At 43.5% G+C, this 20,559-nt stretch overlaps 1 protein-coding gene across 1 annotated transcript in view; it reads left to right on the top strand.

The window, feature by feature from the left end:
* Positions 1-218: 218 nt before the first annotated feature.
* Positions 219-20,559, top strand: part of LOC129861961 (DNA-binding protein RFX7-like) — a 50,512-nt gene continuing 30,171 nt past the window's right edge. Inside the window, exons 1-6 of the mRNA XM_055933191.1 lie at positions 219-722; positions 1,980-2,013; positions 4,926-5,011; positions 8,111-8,146; positions 8,432-8,554; positions 11,020-11,221. Of these exons, the coding sequence (XP_055789166.1) occupies positions 586-722; positions 1,980-2,013; positions 4,926-5,011; positions 8,111-8,146; positions 8,432-8,554; positions 11,020-11,221 (618 nt within the window). The 5' untranslated portion in view covers positions 219-585. The remainder of the gene's footprint in view (positions 723-1,979; positions 2,014-4,925; positions 5,012-8,110; positions 8,147-8,431; positions 8,555-11,019; positions 11,222-20,559) is intronic.

The following is a 20,559-nucleotide window of genomic DNA, read 5'->3' as shown; positions in this document are numbered from 1 at the left end:
AGAATGAAAATTGGGGACTTTTTCCCACCACTGGTAAAGACTGTTCAAATACTCTTATTATAATGTTATACTGCTATTATAATGTTATTACAACGGTCATTATAAAGTTACTAAACTGTTATTATCAATTTAATAAAGAAAACATTGATGCTGTATCTGCGCGGAATTATATTGTCAGTTTCCTTCCATTCCATCAGTTACTGCGCCTGCGCCTCTCGAGCCGTAGCCTGCTGCAGGCGCGCTCGCTGATTGCGGCAGTGGCAAGCCTCTCTCTGCTAAATAATAACTTTTTTTTAAATTCCCGCATGCCGTTTTGTTTTCTTTTATACATTTCAAGTGCAGTCAAATCATAGTCTTAACCGACATGGTCTATCGTCGATCCAGTAGGTTAACCTAGCTAAAGGGGTGGATGGTTATTCAGAGATTATACGCTCCTCATCATCAAACGGTGGGTACTCCGCTCCGGCGTCATGCACAGCAACACAGCCAGGGATGCAGCGTTATATCAATGCATATAGAATTAAGCCTACTTGTTAAACCCCCCCGGACCAAACCCACCCTCCCCCCAATGAGAATATCGTCGTGATGGCTGATGAAGATGGACAACAACAACCTGGTCAGCTGAAGCCCAACTCGGTATTGGGCTCTCTTCCAACGCTAGTACCAGGACTCCAGGGGCCTGAGGCCAATGCGTTGCAGTACAAAATTAAGAATTCAATTTGGTAAGACATGTAGCAATGCAATGGCCAATGCACACACACACTATACACACTTCACTCGCTTATAAATTAGCCACGGTGCTGCACAGGTACAACATGATGACAGATCAGGAACTCGCTCTCATTTAGCTATTGGATTCGTTAGCTAATCAATATGTAGTTAGCTAATAGCTAACTAAAATGATGTGTTTTTAACTAGCTAGTAGTAGAATATTAATTGCGTTTAGTTTGTTAGCTAGCTAACTAGCTAATATTGGTCATCTCTCCTTGCTAGGCTGTGGGGCTGGTTGTGAAATGATTGCTGCTAGTTAGCCTAGATAGCTAGCCAATTTTACAGACAGTGAAATAGCTGGCTGTACACACACACTGTAGCTTGCTAGCTACAACATGACAACTAGCTAGCTAACATTGATAATGTAATGTGTGTGTAATAGCTAGCTAGCTACATGTATGCATGCATAGCCAAGGGAGGCCCAATGAAAGTCATAAGACTGCAGTATGATTAGCCAGCTATATGTCCATGACATAAATTACCCATAATGCCATTGAATCCAGTGTTTGGGCACAACGTGGACTGTTCCGTATTCTTGTTGATGAGACCTGTCCTAGATAGTAATACTTTGGCTAGGTGGGATATCCACCACGTTGCTTAGGCCTATCATATCTTGTCATATTCTGTCACATCCTATCACATCCTATCAAATCTTATCCTATCATACCCCTATCACATCCTATCATAAGTGAATAGGGTGTAGGTAGGCCATAGGGCCTCGGGGTCTCCTTCTAGATTCTATTGCTATGATGTAAACGCAACATGCTGTTGTGTGGTCCAGAAGAGGACTGGCCACCCCTCATAGCCTGGTTCCTCTCTAGGTTTCTTCCTAGGTTTTGGCCTTTCTAGGGAGTTTTTCCTAGCCACCGTGCTTCTACACCTGCATTCTAGCTGTTTGGGGTTTTAGGCTGGGTTTCTGTACAGCACTTCGAGATATTATCTGATGTACGAAGGGCTATATAAAATAAAATTGATTGATTGATTGATTGAATTGAGGGCTTGTACTGACCTGAGAACATGTTTGTTATGCTACTGCCTTTTCCCACTGTCTCTCTCCCTTTCTGCCCCCCTCCCTCTCTCTCTCTCTATTCCCCCTCTCTCTCTCCCCCCTTCTCTCTCTCTCTCTCTCTCTCTCTCTCTCTATTCCCCCTCTCTCTCTCCCCCCCTTCTCTCTCTCTCTCTCTATTTTTCTCTCTCTCTCACTGTAGCAAATCTGTCCAGTCAAAAGTGGACAACATATTGGTGAGTAGTTGTGATCGTCATAGATAGATATCAGTTTATGTCTTAGATGCAGAGTGAAAAACAAGACTTTAGACTTTAGGTCAAAGGTGCCGGAATCTACCGGAATGCACCAATTTAGTGATGATTTCGATTTCCTTGTGTCTTTTTGAAGAATATGGCAGAGAAATACCAGAAATTGCGAGTACAACTGTGTTTCAGTAACAACTTTATTTAAATGAGGTATATACCGCAGGTATAATGCGGGTTATAAGCATGTAGTTATGAGCCTTCATAATAATGTCATAAGGCTGATAAGCTATCGAGGTTTGGGGTCAATTCCATTTAAATTCCAATTCAGGAAGGACACTGAAATTTCAAATTCTTTTCACAATGAGGACATTTTGGTATTGGAATCGGAGTTTTGTTTACTTTGTGGATTCACTGGAATTGAAATGGAATCGACCCCAAACCCTGAAGGGATCACTGAATGTGTTATTATTATTACTATATCGCTTGTCTGTGTCAACATAGAGAGCATGACAGTCTGTCTGGTCTGTTCATCCTGTCACCGCGGGCCCGTGTCTCAGAGTAATGAGTGCTGTGCGAAGATTCTGTCATGTCTCTGGTCTGGTCTGTTCATCCTGTCACCACGGGCCCGTGTCTCAGATGTCGGCTTGATAATGTTACGCTGTGTCATTATCATACGCAAAGTCTTAACCTGGGTCGTGTTCATCAGGGCACAACCATAGCAAAATGGTTTTCAACGAAATGCAAAAAAAACATTTGATTGTTATTGGACAGGTCCAGGTAGTTCCTTACAATGTCAGTCCATTTTTTTTCTTCTCTCTTTGTGTGCTTAATGAACACAATCCTGGTAATAAGCCTTACTGATATGATGACCCATTTAATATGTGTGCCTTACGTGTGCCAATCATAATAGAATGAAAGCAGACTATAGCTAGCCTAAATTGTTTAGAAAAGACTGTGGCAGGCGGCTGCTAACAAGCAGGTTGTCACGCCCTGACCATAGTTTGCTTTGTATGTTTCTATGTTTTGTTTGGTCAGGGTGTGATCTGAGTGGGCATTCTATGTTGTATGTCTAGTTTGTCTATTTCTATGTGTTTGGCCTGATATGGTTCTCAATCAGAGGCAGGTGTTAGTCGTTGTCTCTGATTGGGAACCATATTTAGGTAGCCTGTTTTGTATTGTGGGGTGTGGGTGATTGTTCCTGTGTTGTCACCATACGGGACTGTTTCGTCTTCGTTTATTTTGTCCGTTTTTTGTTCTTTATGTTCAAGTATCCTTATTAAAATGGATACTTACTACCCTGCTCCTTGGTCCTCCTCTCTTTCTCCTAACGATGGACGTTACACAGGTTGTGGTGGAATCCAGTAAATTGCTATTTTATTCTCCGCTGATTGGCTGACAACTCTCATCTCATTCATAAGTATCGCTACCCTTAACAACAAAGAGGCAAATAGAGAATGAAGTGATGACATTCATGAAAACTTTAGAAACCAATTGAAAAGGAGGTGGGGTGTCATCTGTTGTGTAGTGGGAATCAAATACGTGTTGTCAGTGAGCCAGCAACATGTGTAGTGGGAATCAAATACAGGTTGTCAGTGAGCCAGCAACATGTGTAGTGGGAATCAAATACAGGTTGTCAGTGAGCCGGCAACATGTGTAGTGGGAATCAAATACAGGTTGCCAGTGAGCCAGCAACATGTGTAGTGGGAATCAAATACAGGTTGTCAGTGAGCCAGCAACATGTGTAGTGGGAATCAAATACAGGTTGCCAGTGAGCCGGCAACATGTGTAGTGGGAATCAAATACAGGTTGTCAGTGAGCCAGCAACATGTGTAGTATTTTGATTATCATGATAACCACATTTACATGGCATTTTAGTCTTATCTAGAAAGACTGACATGTAACTGCCAAAGTAATGGAAACACTTGATTGAATGGTGGATACAAAGTATATTTAAAGCAGGTGCTTCCACACAGGTGTGGTTCCTGAGTTAATTGAACAATTAACATTCCATCATGCTTAAGGTCATGTATAAAAAAATAGCTGGGAAGTCGATGATTCTGGCTACCGTAGTTATGGCCCCGTCGGATGACAATGCCCCCCATCCACAGGGCACGAGTGGTCACGGAATGGTTTGATGAGCAGGAAAACATGAAAACCCCATGCCAGTCACCAGATCTCAACACTGTTGAACAATTCTGGGAGATTTTTTTTATTTAACCTTTATTTAACTAGGCAAGTCAGTTAAAGAACAAATTATTATTTACAATAACAGCCTAGGAACAGTGGGTTAACTGCCTTGTTCAGGGGCAGAACAACAGATTTATACCTTGTCAGCTCAGGGATTCGATCTAGCAACCTTTTGGTTACTGGCCCAACGCTTTAACCACTAGGCTACCTGCCGAGATGCTGTGTTTTCCACCACCATCAACAAATCACCAAATTATGGAATTTCTCTTGGAAGAATGGTGTCTCATCCCTCCAATAGAGTTCCAGACACTTGTAGAATCTATGTCAAGGTGGATTGAAGCTGTTCTGGGTTGTGGTGACCCAACGCCCTACTAAGACACTTTATGTTGGGGTTTCCTTTATTTTGGCAGTTACCTGTAACTACAAGCAGTACATTGGGGCGGCAGCGTAGCCCAGTGGTTAGAGCGTTGGACTAGTAACCAAAAGGTTGCAGGATTGAATCCCCGAGTTGTAGTTCTTCCCCTGAACAAGGCAGTTAACCCACCGTTCCCTGGGAGGCTGTCATTGAAAATAAGAATTTGTTCTTAACTGACTTGCCTAGTAAAATATATATATATTTTTTTAAAGTAGTACATTCAACTAAAGTAAGTAGTAACTGGCAACAGTGAAGCAGTACTACATGTTTTGTTTCCCCTCTACTACCTCTCATTTTACAGCAAGATGTTGAGAAGTTTACAGACATCGAAAAACTCTACCTCTACTTGAAGTTGCCTTCTGGTCCCAGCAATGGCAATGATAAAAGGTAATTTCTTGTTTCTCCTTTTTCTCTCATTTATTAATAATAATATATATATATATATATATATATATATATATATATATATATATCCCCAGTATACCCCCAGTATATATATATGTCATGTAGCAGATGCTTTTATCCCAGGGAGACTAAATGTTTGGTATGGGTGGCACCTGGAATCAAACCCGCAGTCCAGGCATCGCGAGGGCCTTGCTCTACCAACTGAGCCATACAGAACCATTTAGCTATACCTCATTGCACTTTGTAGCCTATATTTTATAATATACATACATATATATATATACATATATATATACATATATATACATATACATACATATATATACATATATATATATACATATATATATATACATATATATACATATACATCATATACATATATACATATACATACATATATATATATACATATATATACTTTCCGAAAGTATTCACTCCCCTTTGCCTTTTTACAAATGTTGTTGTTTTACAAAGCAAGATTCAAATTGATTTCATTATCATATTTTGTTAACGATCTACACAAAATACTCTATAAAGTCAAAGTGGCAGAAAAATTCTAACATTTGTAAAAAAAAAAAAATATATATGTATTTTTAAAAACATGAATAATAAAACAGTAATATATCTTGATAAGTATTCAACCTCCTGAGTCATTACATGTTAGAATCACCTTTGGCAGTGATTACAGCTGCAAGTCTTTCTGGGTAAATCTCTAAGAGCTTTCCACTCTTGGATGGTGCAACATTTGCCTATTATTCTTTTGAAAATTCTTCAAGCTCTGTCAAATAGTTTTTTGATCATTGCTAGACAACCATTTACAAGCCTTGTCATAGATATTCAAGCAGATTTAAGTCAAAACTTTAACTCGGCCACTCAGGAACATTCACTTTCTTCTTGGTAAGCAACTCCAGTGTAGATGTGGCCTTGGATTTTAGGTTATTGTCCTGCTGATACGTGAATTATTCTCCCAGTGTCTGGTGGAAAGCAGACTGAACCAGGTTTTCCTCTCGGATTTTGCCTGTGCTTAGCTCCATTCCGTTTCTTTTTTAACCTGAAAAAGTCCCCAGTCCTTAACGATTACAAGCATACTCATAACATGATGCAGCCACCGCTATGCTTCAAAATATGGAGAGTGGTACTCAGTAAAGTGTTGTATTGGATTTGCCCCAAACATAACACTTTGTATTCAGGACAAAAAGTGAATTGCTTTGCCACATTCTTTGCAGTATTACTTTAGTGCCTTATTGCAAACAGGATGCATGTTTTGGAATATTTTTATTCTGTACAGGCTTCTTTACTTTCACTCTGTTATTTATGTTAGTATTGTGGAGGAACTACAATGTTGTTGATCCATCCTCAGTTTTCTTCTATCACAGAAAGTCACCATTAGCCTCATGGTGAAATCCCTGAGCAGTTTCCTTCCTCTCCGGCAACTGAGTTAGGAAGGACGCCTGTATCTTTGTAGTGACTGGGTGTATTGATACACCATCCAAAGTGTAATTAATAACTTCACCATGTTCAAAGAGATATTCAACATTTTTTGTTGTTGTTGACCCATCTACCAATAGCTGCCCTTCTTTGCGAGGCAATGGAAAATCTCCCTGGTCTTTGTGGTTTAATCTGTGTTTGAAATTCACTGCGCGACTGACGGACCTTACAGATAATTGTATGTGTGGGGTGTCATGTTAAACACTAATATTAATGTTTTACTCCTGAACCTTTTTAGCCTTACCATAAGAAATGGGTTGAAAACTTATTGACAATCAAGCTTTTTATTTTAAATCTATTTGTAAACATTTCGAAAAACATAATTCCACGTTGACATTATTGTGTGTAGACCAGTGACAAAATGTAATCCATTTTAAATTCTGGCTGTAACACAACAACATGTGGAAAAAGTCAAAGGGGTGTGAACACTTCCTGAAGGAACCGTATTCTCTCATTCCACTTTGTATCCTATATTTTATAATATATTCTCTCATTCCACTTTGTATCCTATATTTTATAATATATTCTCTCATTGCACTTTGTATCCTATATTTTATAATATATTCTCTCATTCCACTTTGTATCCTATATTTTATAATATAATCTCTCATTGCACTTTGTAGCCTATATTTCTGTTTGTGGAGCAGGAAGTTACAAACTGTTATGGCCATTTTATTTTTGGGGGTTTCCTGATATGTTTTTACCCAGCTGTTTTTTGATCACAAGCAGGTAGAGCGCTGCCCGATCCCGACAGGCCACGACATTATACATCCGGTTAGGGCCTATTTTTTTCATCAATAACTAGAGTACCGGCAGGGCTCGTTCAAAACTAAATTGATCAGTAACATTTTGAAGCTGAGCCATTCGCTCGTGCTCTGCTGCTGCTGCAGTACAGTCATATCTGACTAAGATCATTACCATGGTGTCTGAAGCGCTTCAGCCTCGTCAAATACAAGACAGAAGAGGTTATTTTTGTCCCGAGTTTAGAGTAATGAAAAGTAGCTAACAGCTAACTGCTTTCTGGTGTATCTTCGTTGAGCGGAGCAGAGCTCAAGCGGAGCCGTTGCTACGGTTACTCACAGACTCAGAGTCGCCATAAGCAGAGCGCATGCAGAGCGAGCTGCGCGCAGGGAGCTGGTGACAGACAGAGAGGAGCAGCTCATGGATTTACAAAAAAATAGGAAGTTATTTCGGATTTCGGGCAGAGTCCTTACATTTGGCAGAAGTAATCAGGCCTGGGTAGGTAGGGCCTGAACTTCCCAGGCATGGGTGGGCGGGGGCTTAAAATGAATGCCCGTGCAGGGCTCTACAAGCAGGATGTATTCATTCGACTAATATTTCAGTGCATTTTGGGAGAATTTTTTTTTCTCTACAATTCCTTTGCATCAATATTCAACACTGCAGTCTCTGTATTGTGATCTAATGCTTATGACTGCTCATATAATGTTTATTCGTACGATTATGAAGCGCTACTAGTATAATGATTGATTTGCTATTATATCCAGCTTTCCGTGTTTCTTAATTTGTTACTCCGTCTTTATCTGTTTGTCCATCCATTACCTCAACTCTTCAACACTGCAACATCACTAGGAATGAGAACCAGAGAGCCACCACTCCTGGACTATGGTACTTACTACATTACACACACACACGCACACACACACACAGACGCACACACAGACGCACACACACACACACACACACACACACACACACACACACACACACACACACACACACACACACACACACACTATTCCCTGAAAGAAATCCAAAACAAAACCGGAGACCGTCTTTCTTTACACACTGCCTTGTCTTTTCAAGGTCAAACACACATCACAAGAACGTATCAGTTTCCAGGTCCGTTTCACCACTAACCTGTTTGTGTCGGTGTGACTTTAACCGTTTCAGTGACCAGAGTGGCATGTCGTCCAGTCGGACACAACAGATGTACGCTTTCAACTGGATCCGGAATCACCTAGAGGAGCACCCTGAGACATCACTGCCAAAGCAAGAGGTGTACGACGAGTACAAGTGAGTATGGCCTGTACATTAGGTTTGCAAAAGGTTTTCCAGGAAATCCTGGTTAGAAGATTGACAGGAATCAAAAGGGAATAAGCAAAAAAAATCTTAAATCCTCCAAACCAGGATTTCTGAAAAACCTGGTTATTTTTGAGGAAAGGTACTGGAATTTTGTAACCCTACCTGGGTTCTCAGCACAGAATCTCCATCGAAAGTGCTTCCTAGACTAGGTTTAAACTGTGTCTGAGACAGCAGCCGTTGAGTGTATTAGTAGTGGTTTGTCCGGTTGAAGGAATGGATTGATGAATGTACCTTGTGCCAAAATCGTCGATAGGAAAATCATCCAAGTTCTAGTTCAAAAGTTTTAAGTTTATTTGCCACGTTTACATTTATTATATTTGTTTATCTTATATTCACTGGAGAATCATTTAACTTTAGTGTGTTTCTTTCTGTCAATCAAATGTATTTTATAAAGCCCTGTTCACATCAACAGTTACCCAGCCTTAAACCCCAGAGATGGCAAGCAATGCAGGGGCAACAGTGGTTAGGAATAACTCAACATGTACAGATTGTATTGTATTAATACAAGTCATGTCTACCATATTGTATTAATACAAGTCATGTATATCATATTATATTAATACAAGTCATGTATATCATATTGTATTATTACAAGTCATGTCTATCATATTGTATTAATAAAAGTCATGTATATCATATTGTATTACAAGTCATGTCTATCATATTGTATTACAAGTCATGTCTACCATATTGTATTAATACAAGTCATGTATATCATATTATATTAATACAAGTCATGTCTATCATATTGTATTACAAGTCATGTCTATCATATTGTATTACAAGTCATGTCTATCATATTGTATTAATACAAGTCATGTCTATCATATTGTATTAATACAAGTCATGTATATCATATTGTATTAATACAAGTCCTGTCTATCATATTGTATTAATACAAGTCCTGTCTATCATATTGTATTAATACAAGTCATGTCTATCATATTGTATTACAAGTCATGTATATCATATTGTATTAATACAAGTCCTGTCTATCATATTGTATTAATACAAGTCATGTCTATCATATTGTATTACAAGTCATGTCTATCATATCGTATTATTACAAGTCATGTAACCTCTTGCCTTTTGCACACATTGTATATAGATTCTCTTTTTTCTACCATGTTATTGACTTGTTTATTGTTTACTCCATGTGTAACTCTGTGTTGTTGTCTGTTCACACTGCTATGCTTTATCTTGGCCAGGTCGCAGTTGCAAATGAGAACTTGTTCTCAACTAGCCTACCTGGTTAAATAAAGGAGAAATAAAAAATGTCTATCATATTGTATTACAAGTCATGTCTATCATATTGTATTACAAGTCCTGTCTATCATATTGTATTCCAATTTGTAAGTCGCTCTGGATAAGAGCGTCTGCTAAATGACTTAAATGTAAATGTAAATTACAAGTTCTGTCTATCATATTGTATTAATACAAGTCATGTCTATCATATTGTATTACAAGTCCTGTCTATCATATTGTATTACAAGTCATGTCTATCATATTACATTACAAGTCATGTCTACCATATTACATTAATACAAGTCATGTCTATCATATTGTATTACAAGTCATGTGTCAGGACCCGGTGCGAGAAACAGTCACTAATAATCGTCAGAACCCAGAAGATGAGGCAGACACAGCAGTACTAGAGATGGTGGTTTAATTAAAGAACAAAATCTTCAGGCAAAGAATCTAAATCCACAATGTCCAAACATAAAGCCAAGAAGCACAAAATGGATATCCTCTAAAATACAAAGCAACTCCACAAAGTGGTAAAAACAGCAGGGAAAAACAAACCTGAAAAGACTACTCAAAAATACACAAGAACTAAACCAGAGAACCTCTGGAAAATCCAATAGGAGAATCATATGTTCAGAACAAGGCTTGGGCTGGGGCTGGGTGCTAACATACAAACACTGAGCAAGGAACTGAGGAACACACAGGGTTTAAATACTAACAAGGGAACGACACACAGGTGCAAACAATAATTAGAGCAAGGAAAAACAAAAGGTACAAAAAAGGTGCAATGGGGACATCTAGTGACCAAAACCTGACACATGTCTATCATATTGTATTAATACAAGTCATGTCTATCATATTGTATTACAAGTCATGTCTATCATATTGTATTACAAGTCCTGTCTATCATATCGTATTACAAGTCATGTCTATCATATTGTATTAATAAAAGTCATGTCTATCATATTGTATTACAAGTCATGTCTATCATATTGTATTAATACAAGTCATGTCTATCATATTGTATTAATAAAAGTCATGTCTATCATATTGTATTACAAGTCCTGTCTATCATATTGTATTAATACAAGTCATGTCTACCATATTGTATTAATACAAGTCAAGTCTATCATATTGTGAATGTGTTTCAGGAGCTACTGTGACAGTCTTGCCTACCACCCATTGAGTGCTGCAGACTTTGGAAAGATCATGAAGCATGTGTTTCCCAACATGAAGGCTCGCCGCCTGGGCATGAGGGGCAAATCTAAATACTGTTATAGTGGACTGAGGAAGAAAGCGTTTGTTCACATGCCTTCTCTGCCCAACTTGGACTTACAAAAATCAGGCGACGGGGTAAGTTTTACACGATGGCTCTTTTTTTTCTTTGCCAGGAAGTGGCCATAATAATTTCAGAGTAAGTACATATAGATTTCATGGTTGGGGTCAGTTCCATTTCATCATGGTTGGGGTCAGTTTCATTTCATCAGGGTTGGGGTCAGTTCCATTTCATCATGGTTGGGGTCAGTTCCATTTCATCAGGGTTGGGGTCAGTTCCATTTCATCAGGGTTGGGGTCAGTTCCATTTCATCAGGGTTGGGGTCAGTTCCATTTCATCAGGGTTGGGGTCAGTTCCATTTCATCATGGTTGGGGTCAGTTCCATTTCATCAGGGTTGGGGTCAGTTCCATTTCATCTGGGTTGGGGTCAGTTCCATTTCATCATGGTTGGGGTCAGGTCCACTTCATCAGGGTTGGGGTCAGTTGAATTTCATCAGGGTTGGGGTCAGTTCCATTTCATCCGGGTTGGGGTCAGTTCCATTTCATCAGGGTTGGGGTCAGTTCCATGTCATCAGGGTTGGGTTCAGTTCCATTTCATCAGGGTTGGGGTCAGTTCCAGGGTCAGTTCCATTTCATCAGGGTTGGGGTCAGTTCCATTTCATCAGGATTGGTGTCAGTTCCATTTCATCAGGGTTGGGGTCAGTTCCATTTCATCAGGGTTAGGGTCAGTTCCATTTCATCAGGGTTGGGGTCAGTTCCATTTCATCAGGGTTGGGGTCAGTTCCATTTCATCAGGGTTGGGGTCAGTTCCATGTCATTACGGTTGGGGTCAGTTCCATTTCATCATGGGTTGGGGTCAGTTCCAGGGTCAGTTCCATTTCCTCAGGGTTGGGGTCAGTTCCATGTCATTACGGTTGGGGTCAGTTCCATTTCATCAGGGTTGGGGTCAGTTCCAGGGTCAGTTCCATTTCCTCAGGGTTGGGGTCAGTTCCATTTCATCATGGTTGGGGTCAGTTCCATTTCATCAGGGTTGGGGTCAGTTCCATTTCATCAGGGTTGGGGTCAGTTCCATTTCATCAGGGTTGGGGTCAGTTCCATTTCATCAGGGTTGGGGTCAGTTCCATTTCATCAGGGTTGGAGTCAGTTCCATTTCATCAGGGTTGGGGTCAGTTCCATTTCATCAGGGTTGGGGTCAGTTCCATTTCATCTGGGTTGGGGTCAGTTCCATTTCATCATGGTTGGGGTCAGGTCCACTTCATCAGGGTTGGGGTCAGTTGAATTTCATCAGGGTTGGGGTCAGTTCCATTTAATCCTGGTTGGGGTCAGTTCCATTTCATCAGGGTTGGGGTAAGTTCCATGTCATCAGGGTTGGGTTCAGTTCCATTTCATCAGGGTTGGGGTCAGTTCCAGGGTCAGTTCCATTTCATCAGGGTTGGGGTCAGTTCCATTTCATCAGGATTGGTGTCAGTTCCATTTCATCAGGGTTGGGGTCAGTTCCATTTCATCAGGGTTAGGGTCAGTTCCATTTCATCAGGGTTGGGGTCAGTTCCATTTCATCAGGGTTGGGGTCAGTTCCATTTCATCAGGGTTGGGGTCAGTTCCATGTCATTACGGTTGGGGTCAGTTCCATTTCATCATGGGTTGGGGTCAGTTCCAGGGTCAGTTCCATTTCCTCAGGGTTGGGGTCAGTTCCATGTCATTACGGTTGGGGTCAGTTCCATTTCATCAGGGTTGGGGTCAGTTCCAGGGTCAGTTCCATTTCCTCAGGGTTGGGGTCAGTTCCATTTCATCAGGGTTGGGGTCAGTTCCATTTCATCAGGGTTGGGGTCAGTTCCATTTCATCAGGGTTGGGGTCAGTTCCATTTCATCAGGGTTGGAGTCAGTTCCATTTCATCAGGGTTGGGGTCAGTTCCATTTCATCAGGGTTGGGGTCAGTTCCAATTCATCATGGGTTGGGGTCAGTTCCATTTCATCAGGGTTGGGGTCAGTTTCATTTCATCATGGTTGTGGTCAGTTCCATTTCATCAGGGTTGGGGTCAGTTCCATTTCATCAGGGTTTGGGTCAGTTCCATGTCATTACGGTTGGGGTCAGTTCCATTTCATCATGGGTTGGGGTCAGTTCCATGTCATTACGGTTGGGGTCAGTTCCATTTCATCAGGGTTGGGGTCAGTTCCAGGGTCAGTTCCATTTCCTCAGGGTTGGGGTCAGTTCCATTTCATCAGGGTTGGGGTCAGTTCCATTTCATCAGGGTTGGGGTCAGTTCCATTTCATCAGGGTTGGGGTCAGTTCCATTTCATCAGGGTTGGAGTCAGTTCCATTTCATCAGGGTTGGGGTCAGTTCCATTTCATCAGGGTTGGGGTCAGTTCCAATTCATCATGGGTTGGGGTCAGTTCCATTTCATCAGGGTTGGGGTCAGTTTCATTTCATCATGGTTGTGGTCAGTTCCATTTCATCAGGGTTGGGGTCAGTTCCATTTCATCAGGGTTTGGGTCAGTTCCATTTCATCAGGGTTGGGGTCAGTTCCATGTCATCATGGTTGGGGTCAGTTCCATGTCATCACGGTTGGGGTCAGTTCCATTTCATCAGGGTTGGGGTCAGTTCCATTTCATCAGGGTTGGGGTCAGTTCCATTTCGTCATGGTTGGGGTCAGTTCCATTTCGTCAGGGTTGGGGTCAGTTCCATTTCATCATGGTTGGGGTCAGTTCCATTTCATCATGGTTGGGGTCAGTTTCATTTCATCAGGGTTGGGGTCAGTTTCATTTAATCAGGGTTGGGGTCAGTTCCATGTCATCACGGTTGGGGTCAGTTCCATGTCATCACGGTTGGGGTCAGTTCCATTTCATCAGGGTTGGGGTCAGTTCCATTTCATCAGGGTTGGGGTCAGTTCCATTTCATCAGGGTTGGGGTCAGTTCCATTTCATCATGGTTGGGGTCAGTTCCATTTCATCAGGGTTGGGGTCAGTTCCATTTCATCAGGGTTGGGGTCAGTTCCATTTCATCAGGGTTGGGGTCAGTTCCATTTCATCAGGGTTGGGGTCAGTTCCATTTCATCAGGGTTGGAGTCAGTTCCATTTCATCAGGGTTGGGGTCAGTTCCATTTCATCAGGGTTGGGGTCAGTTCCATTTCATCTGGGTTGGGGTCAGTTCCATTTCATCATGGTTGGGGTCAGGTCCACTTCATCAGGGTTGGGGTCAGTTGAATTTCATCAGGGTTGGGGTCAGTTCCATTTAATCCGGGTTGGGGTCAGTTCCATTTCATCAGGGTTGGGGTCAGTTCCATGTCATCAGGGTTGGGTTCAGTTCCATTTCATCAGGGTTGGGGTCAGTTCCAGGGTCAGTTCCATTTCATCAGGGTTGGGGTCAGTTCCATTTCATCAGGATTGGTGTCAGTTCCATTTCATCAGGGTTGGGGTCAGTTCCATTTCATCAGGGTTAGGGTCAGTTCCATTTCATCAGGGTTGGGGTCAGTTCCATTTCATCAGGGTTGGGGTCAGTTCCATGTCATTACGGTTGGGGTCAGTTCCATTTCATCATGGGTTGGGGTCAGTTCCAGGGTCAGTTCCATTTCCTCAGGGTTGGGGTCAGTTCCATGTCATTACGGTTGGGGTCAGTTCCATTTCATCAGGGTTGGGGTCAGTTCCAGGGTCAGTTCCATTTCCTCAGGGTTGGGGTCAGTTCCATTTCATCATGGTTGTGGTCAGTTCCATTTCATCAGGGTTGGGGTCAGTTCCATTTCATCAGGGTTGGGGTCAGTTCCATTTCATCAGGGTTGGGGTCAGTTCCATTTCATCAGGGTTGGGGTCAGTTCCATTTCATCAGGGTTGGAGTCAGTTCCATTTCATCAGGGTTGGGGTCAGTTCCATTTCATCAGGGTTGGGGTCAGTTCCATTTCATCATGGGTTGGGGTCAGTTCCATTTCATCAGGGTTGGGGTCAGTTTCATTTCATCATGGTTGTGGTCAGTTCCATTTCATCAGGGTTGGGGTCAGTTCCATTTCATCAGGGTTTGGGTCAGTTCCATTTCATCAGGGTTGGGGTCAGTTCCATGTCATCATGGTTGGGGTCAGTTCCATGTCATCACGGTTGGGGTCAGTTCCATTTCATCAGGGTTGGGGTCAGTTCCATTTCATCAGGGTTGGGGTCAGTTCCATTTCATCAGGGTTGGGGTCAGTTTCATTTCATCATGGTTGTGGTCAGTTCCATTTCATCAGGGTTGGGGTCAGTTCCATTTCATCAGGGTTTGGGTCAGTTCCATTTCATCAGGGTTGGGGTCAGTTTCATTTCATCAGTGTTGGGGTCAGTTCCATTTCATCAGGGTTGGGGTCAGTTCCAGGGTCAGTTCCATTTCATCAGGGTTGGGGTCAGTTCCATTTCATCAGGATTGGTGTCAGTTCCATTTCATCAGGGTTGGGGTCAGTTCCATTTCATCAGGGTTGGGGTCAGTTCCATTTCATCAGGGTTGGGGTCAGTTCCATTTCATCAGGGTTGGGGTCAGTTCCATTTCATCAGGGTTGGGGTCAGTTCCAGGGTCAGTTCCATTTCCTCAGGGTTGGGGTCAGTTCCATTTCATCTGGGTTGGGGTCAGTTCCATTTCATCAGGGTTGGGGTCAGTTCCATTTCATCAGGGTTGGGGTCAGTTCCATTTCATCAGGGTTGGGGTCAGTTCCATTTCATCATGGGTTGGGGTCAGTTCCATTTCATCAGGTTTGGGGTCAGTTCCATTTCATCAGGGTTGGGGTCAGTTCCATTTCATCAGGGTTGGGGTCAGTTCCATTTCATCAGGGTTGGGGTCAGTTCCATGTCATCAGGGTTGGGGTCAGTTCCATTTCATCAGGGTTGGGGTCAGTTCCATTTCATCAGGGTTGGGGTCAGTTCCATTTCATCAGGGTTGGGGTCAGTTCCATTTCATCAGGGTTGAGGTCAGTTCCATTTCATCAGGGTTGGGGTCAGTTCCATTTCATCATGGTTGGGGTCAGTTCCATTTCATCATGGTTGGGGTCAGTTTCATTTAATCTGGGTTGGGGTCAGTTTCATTTAATCAGGGTTGGGGTCAGTTCCATGTCATCACGGTTGGGGTCAGTTCCATTTCATCAGGGTTGGGGTCAGTTCCATTTCATCAGGGTTGGGGTCAGTTCCATGTCATTACGGTTGGGGTCAGTTCCATTTCATCATGGGTTGGGGTCAGTTCCAGGGTCAGTTCCATTTCCTCAGGGTTGGGGTCAGTTCCATGTCATTACGGTTGGGGTCAGTTCCATTTCATCAGGGTTGGGGTCAGTTCCAGGGTCAGTTCCATTTCCTCAGGGTTGGGGTCAGTTCCATTTCATCAGGGTTGGGGTCAGTTCCATTTCATCAGGGTTGGGGTCAGTTTCATTTCATCATGGTTGTGGTCAGTTCCATTTCATCAGGGTTGGGGTCAGTTCCATTTCATCAGGGTTTGGGTCAGTTCCATTTCATCAGGGTTGGGGTCAGTTTCATTTCATCAGTGTTGGGGTCAGTTCCATTTCATCAGGGTTGGGGTCAGTTCCAGGGTCAGTTCCATTTCATCAGGGTTGGGGTCAGTTCCATTTCATCAGGATTGGTGTCAGTTCCATTTCATCAGGGTTGGGGTCAGTTCCATTTCATCAGGGTTGGGGTCAGTTCCATTTCATCAGGGTTGGGGTCAGTTCCATTTCATCAGGGTTGGGGTCAGTTCCATTTCATCAGGGTTGGGGTCAGTTCCAGGGTCAGTTCCATTTCCTCAGGGTTGGGGTCAGTTCCATTTCATCTGGGTTGGGGTCAGTTCCATTTCATCAGGGTTGGGGTCAGTTCCATTTCATCAGGGTTGGGGTCAGTTCCATTTCATCAGGGTTGGGGTCAGTTCCATTTCATCATGGGTTGGGGTCAGTTCCATTTCATCAGGTTTGGGGTCAGTTCCATTTCATCAGGGTTGGGGTCAGTTCCATTTCATCAGGGTTGGGGTCAGTTCCATTTCATCAGGGTTGGGGTCAGTTCCATGTCATCAGGGTTGGGGTCAGTTCCATTTCATCAGGGTTGGGGTCAGTTCCATTTCATCAGGGTTGGGGTCAGTTCCATTTCATCAGGGTTGGGGTCAGTTCCATTTCATCAGGGTTGAGGTCAGTTCCATTTCATCAGGGTTGGGGTCAGTTCCATTTCATCATGGTTGGGGTCAGTTCCATTTCATCATGGTTGGGGTCAGTTTCATTTAATCAGGGTTGGGGTCAGTTTCATTTAATCAGGGTTGGGGTCACTTCCATGTCATCACGGTTGGGGTCAGTTCCATTTCATCAGGGTTGGGGTCAGTTCCATTTCATCAGGGTTGGGGTCAGTTCCATGTCATTACGGTTGGGGTCAGTTCCATTTCATCATGGGTTGGGGTCAGTTCCAGGGTCAGTTCCATTTCCTCAGGGTTGGGGTCAGTTCCATGTCATTACGGTTGGGGTCAGTTCCATTTCATCAGGGTTGGGGTCAGTTCCAGGGTCAGTTCCATTTCCTCAGGGTTGGGGTCAGTTCCATTTCATCTGGGTTGGGGTCAGTTCCATTTCATCAGGGTTGGGGTCAGTTCCATTTCATCAGGGTTGGGGTCAGTTCCATTTCATCAGGGTTGGGGTCAGTTCCATTTCATCATGGGTTGGGGTCAGTTCCATTTCATCAGGTTTGGGGTCAGTTCCATTTCATCAGGGTTGGGGTCAGTTCCATTTCATCAGGGTTGGGGTCAGTTCCATTTCATCAGGGTTGGGGTCAGTTCCATGTCATCAGGGTTGGGGTCAGTTCCATTTCATCAGGGTTGGGGTCAGTTCCATTTCATCAGGGTTGGGGTCAGTTCCATTTCATCAGGGTTGGGGTCAGTTCCATTTCATCAGGGTTGAGGTCAGTTCCATTTCATCAGGGTTGGGGTCAGTTCCATTTCATCATGGTTGGGGTCAGTTCCATTTCATCATGGTTGGGGTCAGTTTCATTTAATCAGGGTTGGGGTCAGTTTCATTTAATCAGGGTTGGGGTCACTTCCATGTCATCACGGTTGGGGTCAGTTCCATTTCATCAGGGTTGGGGTCAGTTCCATTTCATCAGGGTTGGGGTCAGTTCCATGTCATTACGGTTGGGGTCAGTTCCATTTCATCATGGGTTGGGGTCAGTTCCAGGGTCAGTTCCATTTCCTCAGGGTTGGGGTCAGTTCCATGTCATTACGGTTGGGGTCAGTTCCATTTCATCAGGGTTGGGGTCAGTTCCAGGGTCAGTTCCATTTCCTCAGGGTTGGGGTCAGTTCCATTTCATCAGGGTTGGGGTCAGTTCCATTTCATCAGGGTTGGGGTCAGTTCCATTTCATCAGGGTTGGGGTCAGTTCCATTTCATCAGGGTTGGAGTCAGTTCCATTTCATCAGGGTTGGGGTCAGTTCCATTTCATCAGGGTTGGGGTCAGTTCCAATTCATCATGGGTTGGGGTCAGTTCCATTTCATCAGGGTTGGGGTCAGTTTCATTTCATCATGGTTGTGGTCAGTTCCATTTCATCAGGGTTGGGGTCAGTTCCATTTCATCAGGGTTTGGGTCAGTTCCATTTCATCAGGGTTGGGGTCAGTTCCATGTCATCATGGTTGGGGTCAGTTCCATGTCATCACGGTTGGGGTCAGTTCCATTTCATCAGGGTTGGGGTCAGTTCCATTTCATCAGGGTTGGGGTCAGTTCCATTTCGTCATGGTTGGGGTCAGTTCCATTTCGTCAGGGTTGGGGTCAGTTCCATTTCATCATGGTTGGGGTCAGTTCCATTTCATCATGGTTGGGGTCAGTTTCATTTCATCAGGGTTGGGGTCAGTTTCATTTAATCAGGGTTGGGGTCAGTTCCATGTCATCACGGTTGGGGTCAGTTCCATGTCATCACGGTTGGGGTCAGTTCCATTTCATCAGGGTTGGGGTCAGTTCCATTTCATCAGGGTTGGGGTCAGTTCCATTTCATCAGGGTTGGGGTCAGTTCCATTTCATCATGGTTGGGGTCAGTTCCATTTCATCAGGGTTGGGGTCAGTTCCATTTCATCAGGGTTGGGGTCAGTTCCATTTCATCAGGGTTGGGGTCAGTTCCATTTCATCAGGGTTGGGGTCAGTTCCATTTCATCAGGGTTGGAGTCAGTTCCATTTCATCAGGGTTGGGGTCAGTTCCATTTCATCAGGGTTGGGGTCAGTTCCATTTCATCTGGGTTGGGGTCAGTTCCATTTCATCATGGTTGGGGTCAGGTCCACTTCATCAGGGTTGGGGTCAGTTGAATTTCATCAGGGTTGGGGTCAGTTCCATTTAATCCGGGTTGGGGTCAGTTCCATTTCATCAGGGTTGGGGTCAGTTCCATGTCATCAGGGTTGGGTTCAGTTCCATTTCATCAGGGTTGGGGTCAGTTCCAGGGTCAGTTCCATTTCATCAGGGTTGGGGTCAGTTCCATTTCATCAGGATTGGTGTCAGTTCCATTTCATCAGGGTTGGGGTCAGTTCCATTTCATCAGGGTTAGGGTCAGTTCCATTTCATCAGGGTTGGGGTCAGTTCCATTTCATCAGGGTTGGGGTCAGTTCCATGTCATTACGGTTGGGGTCAGTTCCATTTCATCATGGGTTGGGGTCAGTTCCAGGGTCAGTTCCATTTCCTCAGGGTTGGGGTCAGTTCCATGTCATTACGGTTGGGGTCAGTTCCATTTCATCAGGGTTGGGGTCAGTTCCAGGGTCAGTTCCATTTCCTCAGGGTTGGGGTCAGTTCCATTTCATCATGGTTGTGGTCAGTTCCATTTCATCAGGGTTGGGGTCAGTTCCATTTCATCAGGGTTGGGGTCAGTTCCATTTCATCAGGGTTGGGGTCAGTTCCATTTCATCAGGGTTGGGGTCAGTTCCATTTCATCAGGGTTGGAGTCAGTTCCATTTCATCAGGGTTGGGGTCAGTTCCATTTCATCAGGGTTGGGGTCAGTTCCATTTCATCATGGGTTGGGGTCAGTTCCATTTCATCAGGGTTGGGGTCAGTTTCATTTCATCATGGTTGTGGTCAGTTCCATTTCATCAGGGTTGGGGTCAGTTCCATTTCATCAGGGTTTGGGTCAGTTCCATTTCATCAGGGTTGGGGTCAGTTCCATGTCATCATGGTTGGGGTCAGTTCCATGTCATCACGGTTGGGGTCAGTTCCATTTCATCAGGGTTGGGGTCAGTTCCATTTCATCAGGGTTGGGGTCAGTTCCATTTCATCAGGGTTGGGGTCAGTTTCATTTCATCATGGTTGTGGTCAGTTCCATTTCATCAGGGTTGGGGTCAGTTCCATTTCATCAGGGTTTGGGTCAGTTCCATTTCATCAGGGTTGGGGTCAGTTTCATTTCATCAGTGTTGGGGTCAGTTCCATTTCATCAGGGTTGGGGTCAGTTCCAGGGTCAGTTCCATTTCATCAGGGTTGGGG

This window comes from Salvelinus fontinalis, chromosome 9 (genome assembly GCF_029448725.1).
Source record: "Salvelinus fontinalis isolate EN_2023a chromosome 9, ASM2944872v1, whole genome shotgun sequence".
In the NCBI taxonomy this organism is placed as follows: Eukaryota; Metazoa; Chordata; class Actinopteri; order Salmoniformes; family Salmonidae; genus Salvelinus; species Salvelinus fontinalis.
The sequence above is the reverse complement of the archived record's forward strand: the minus strand, read 5'-3'. Positions and strand labels throughout refer to the sequence as shown.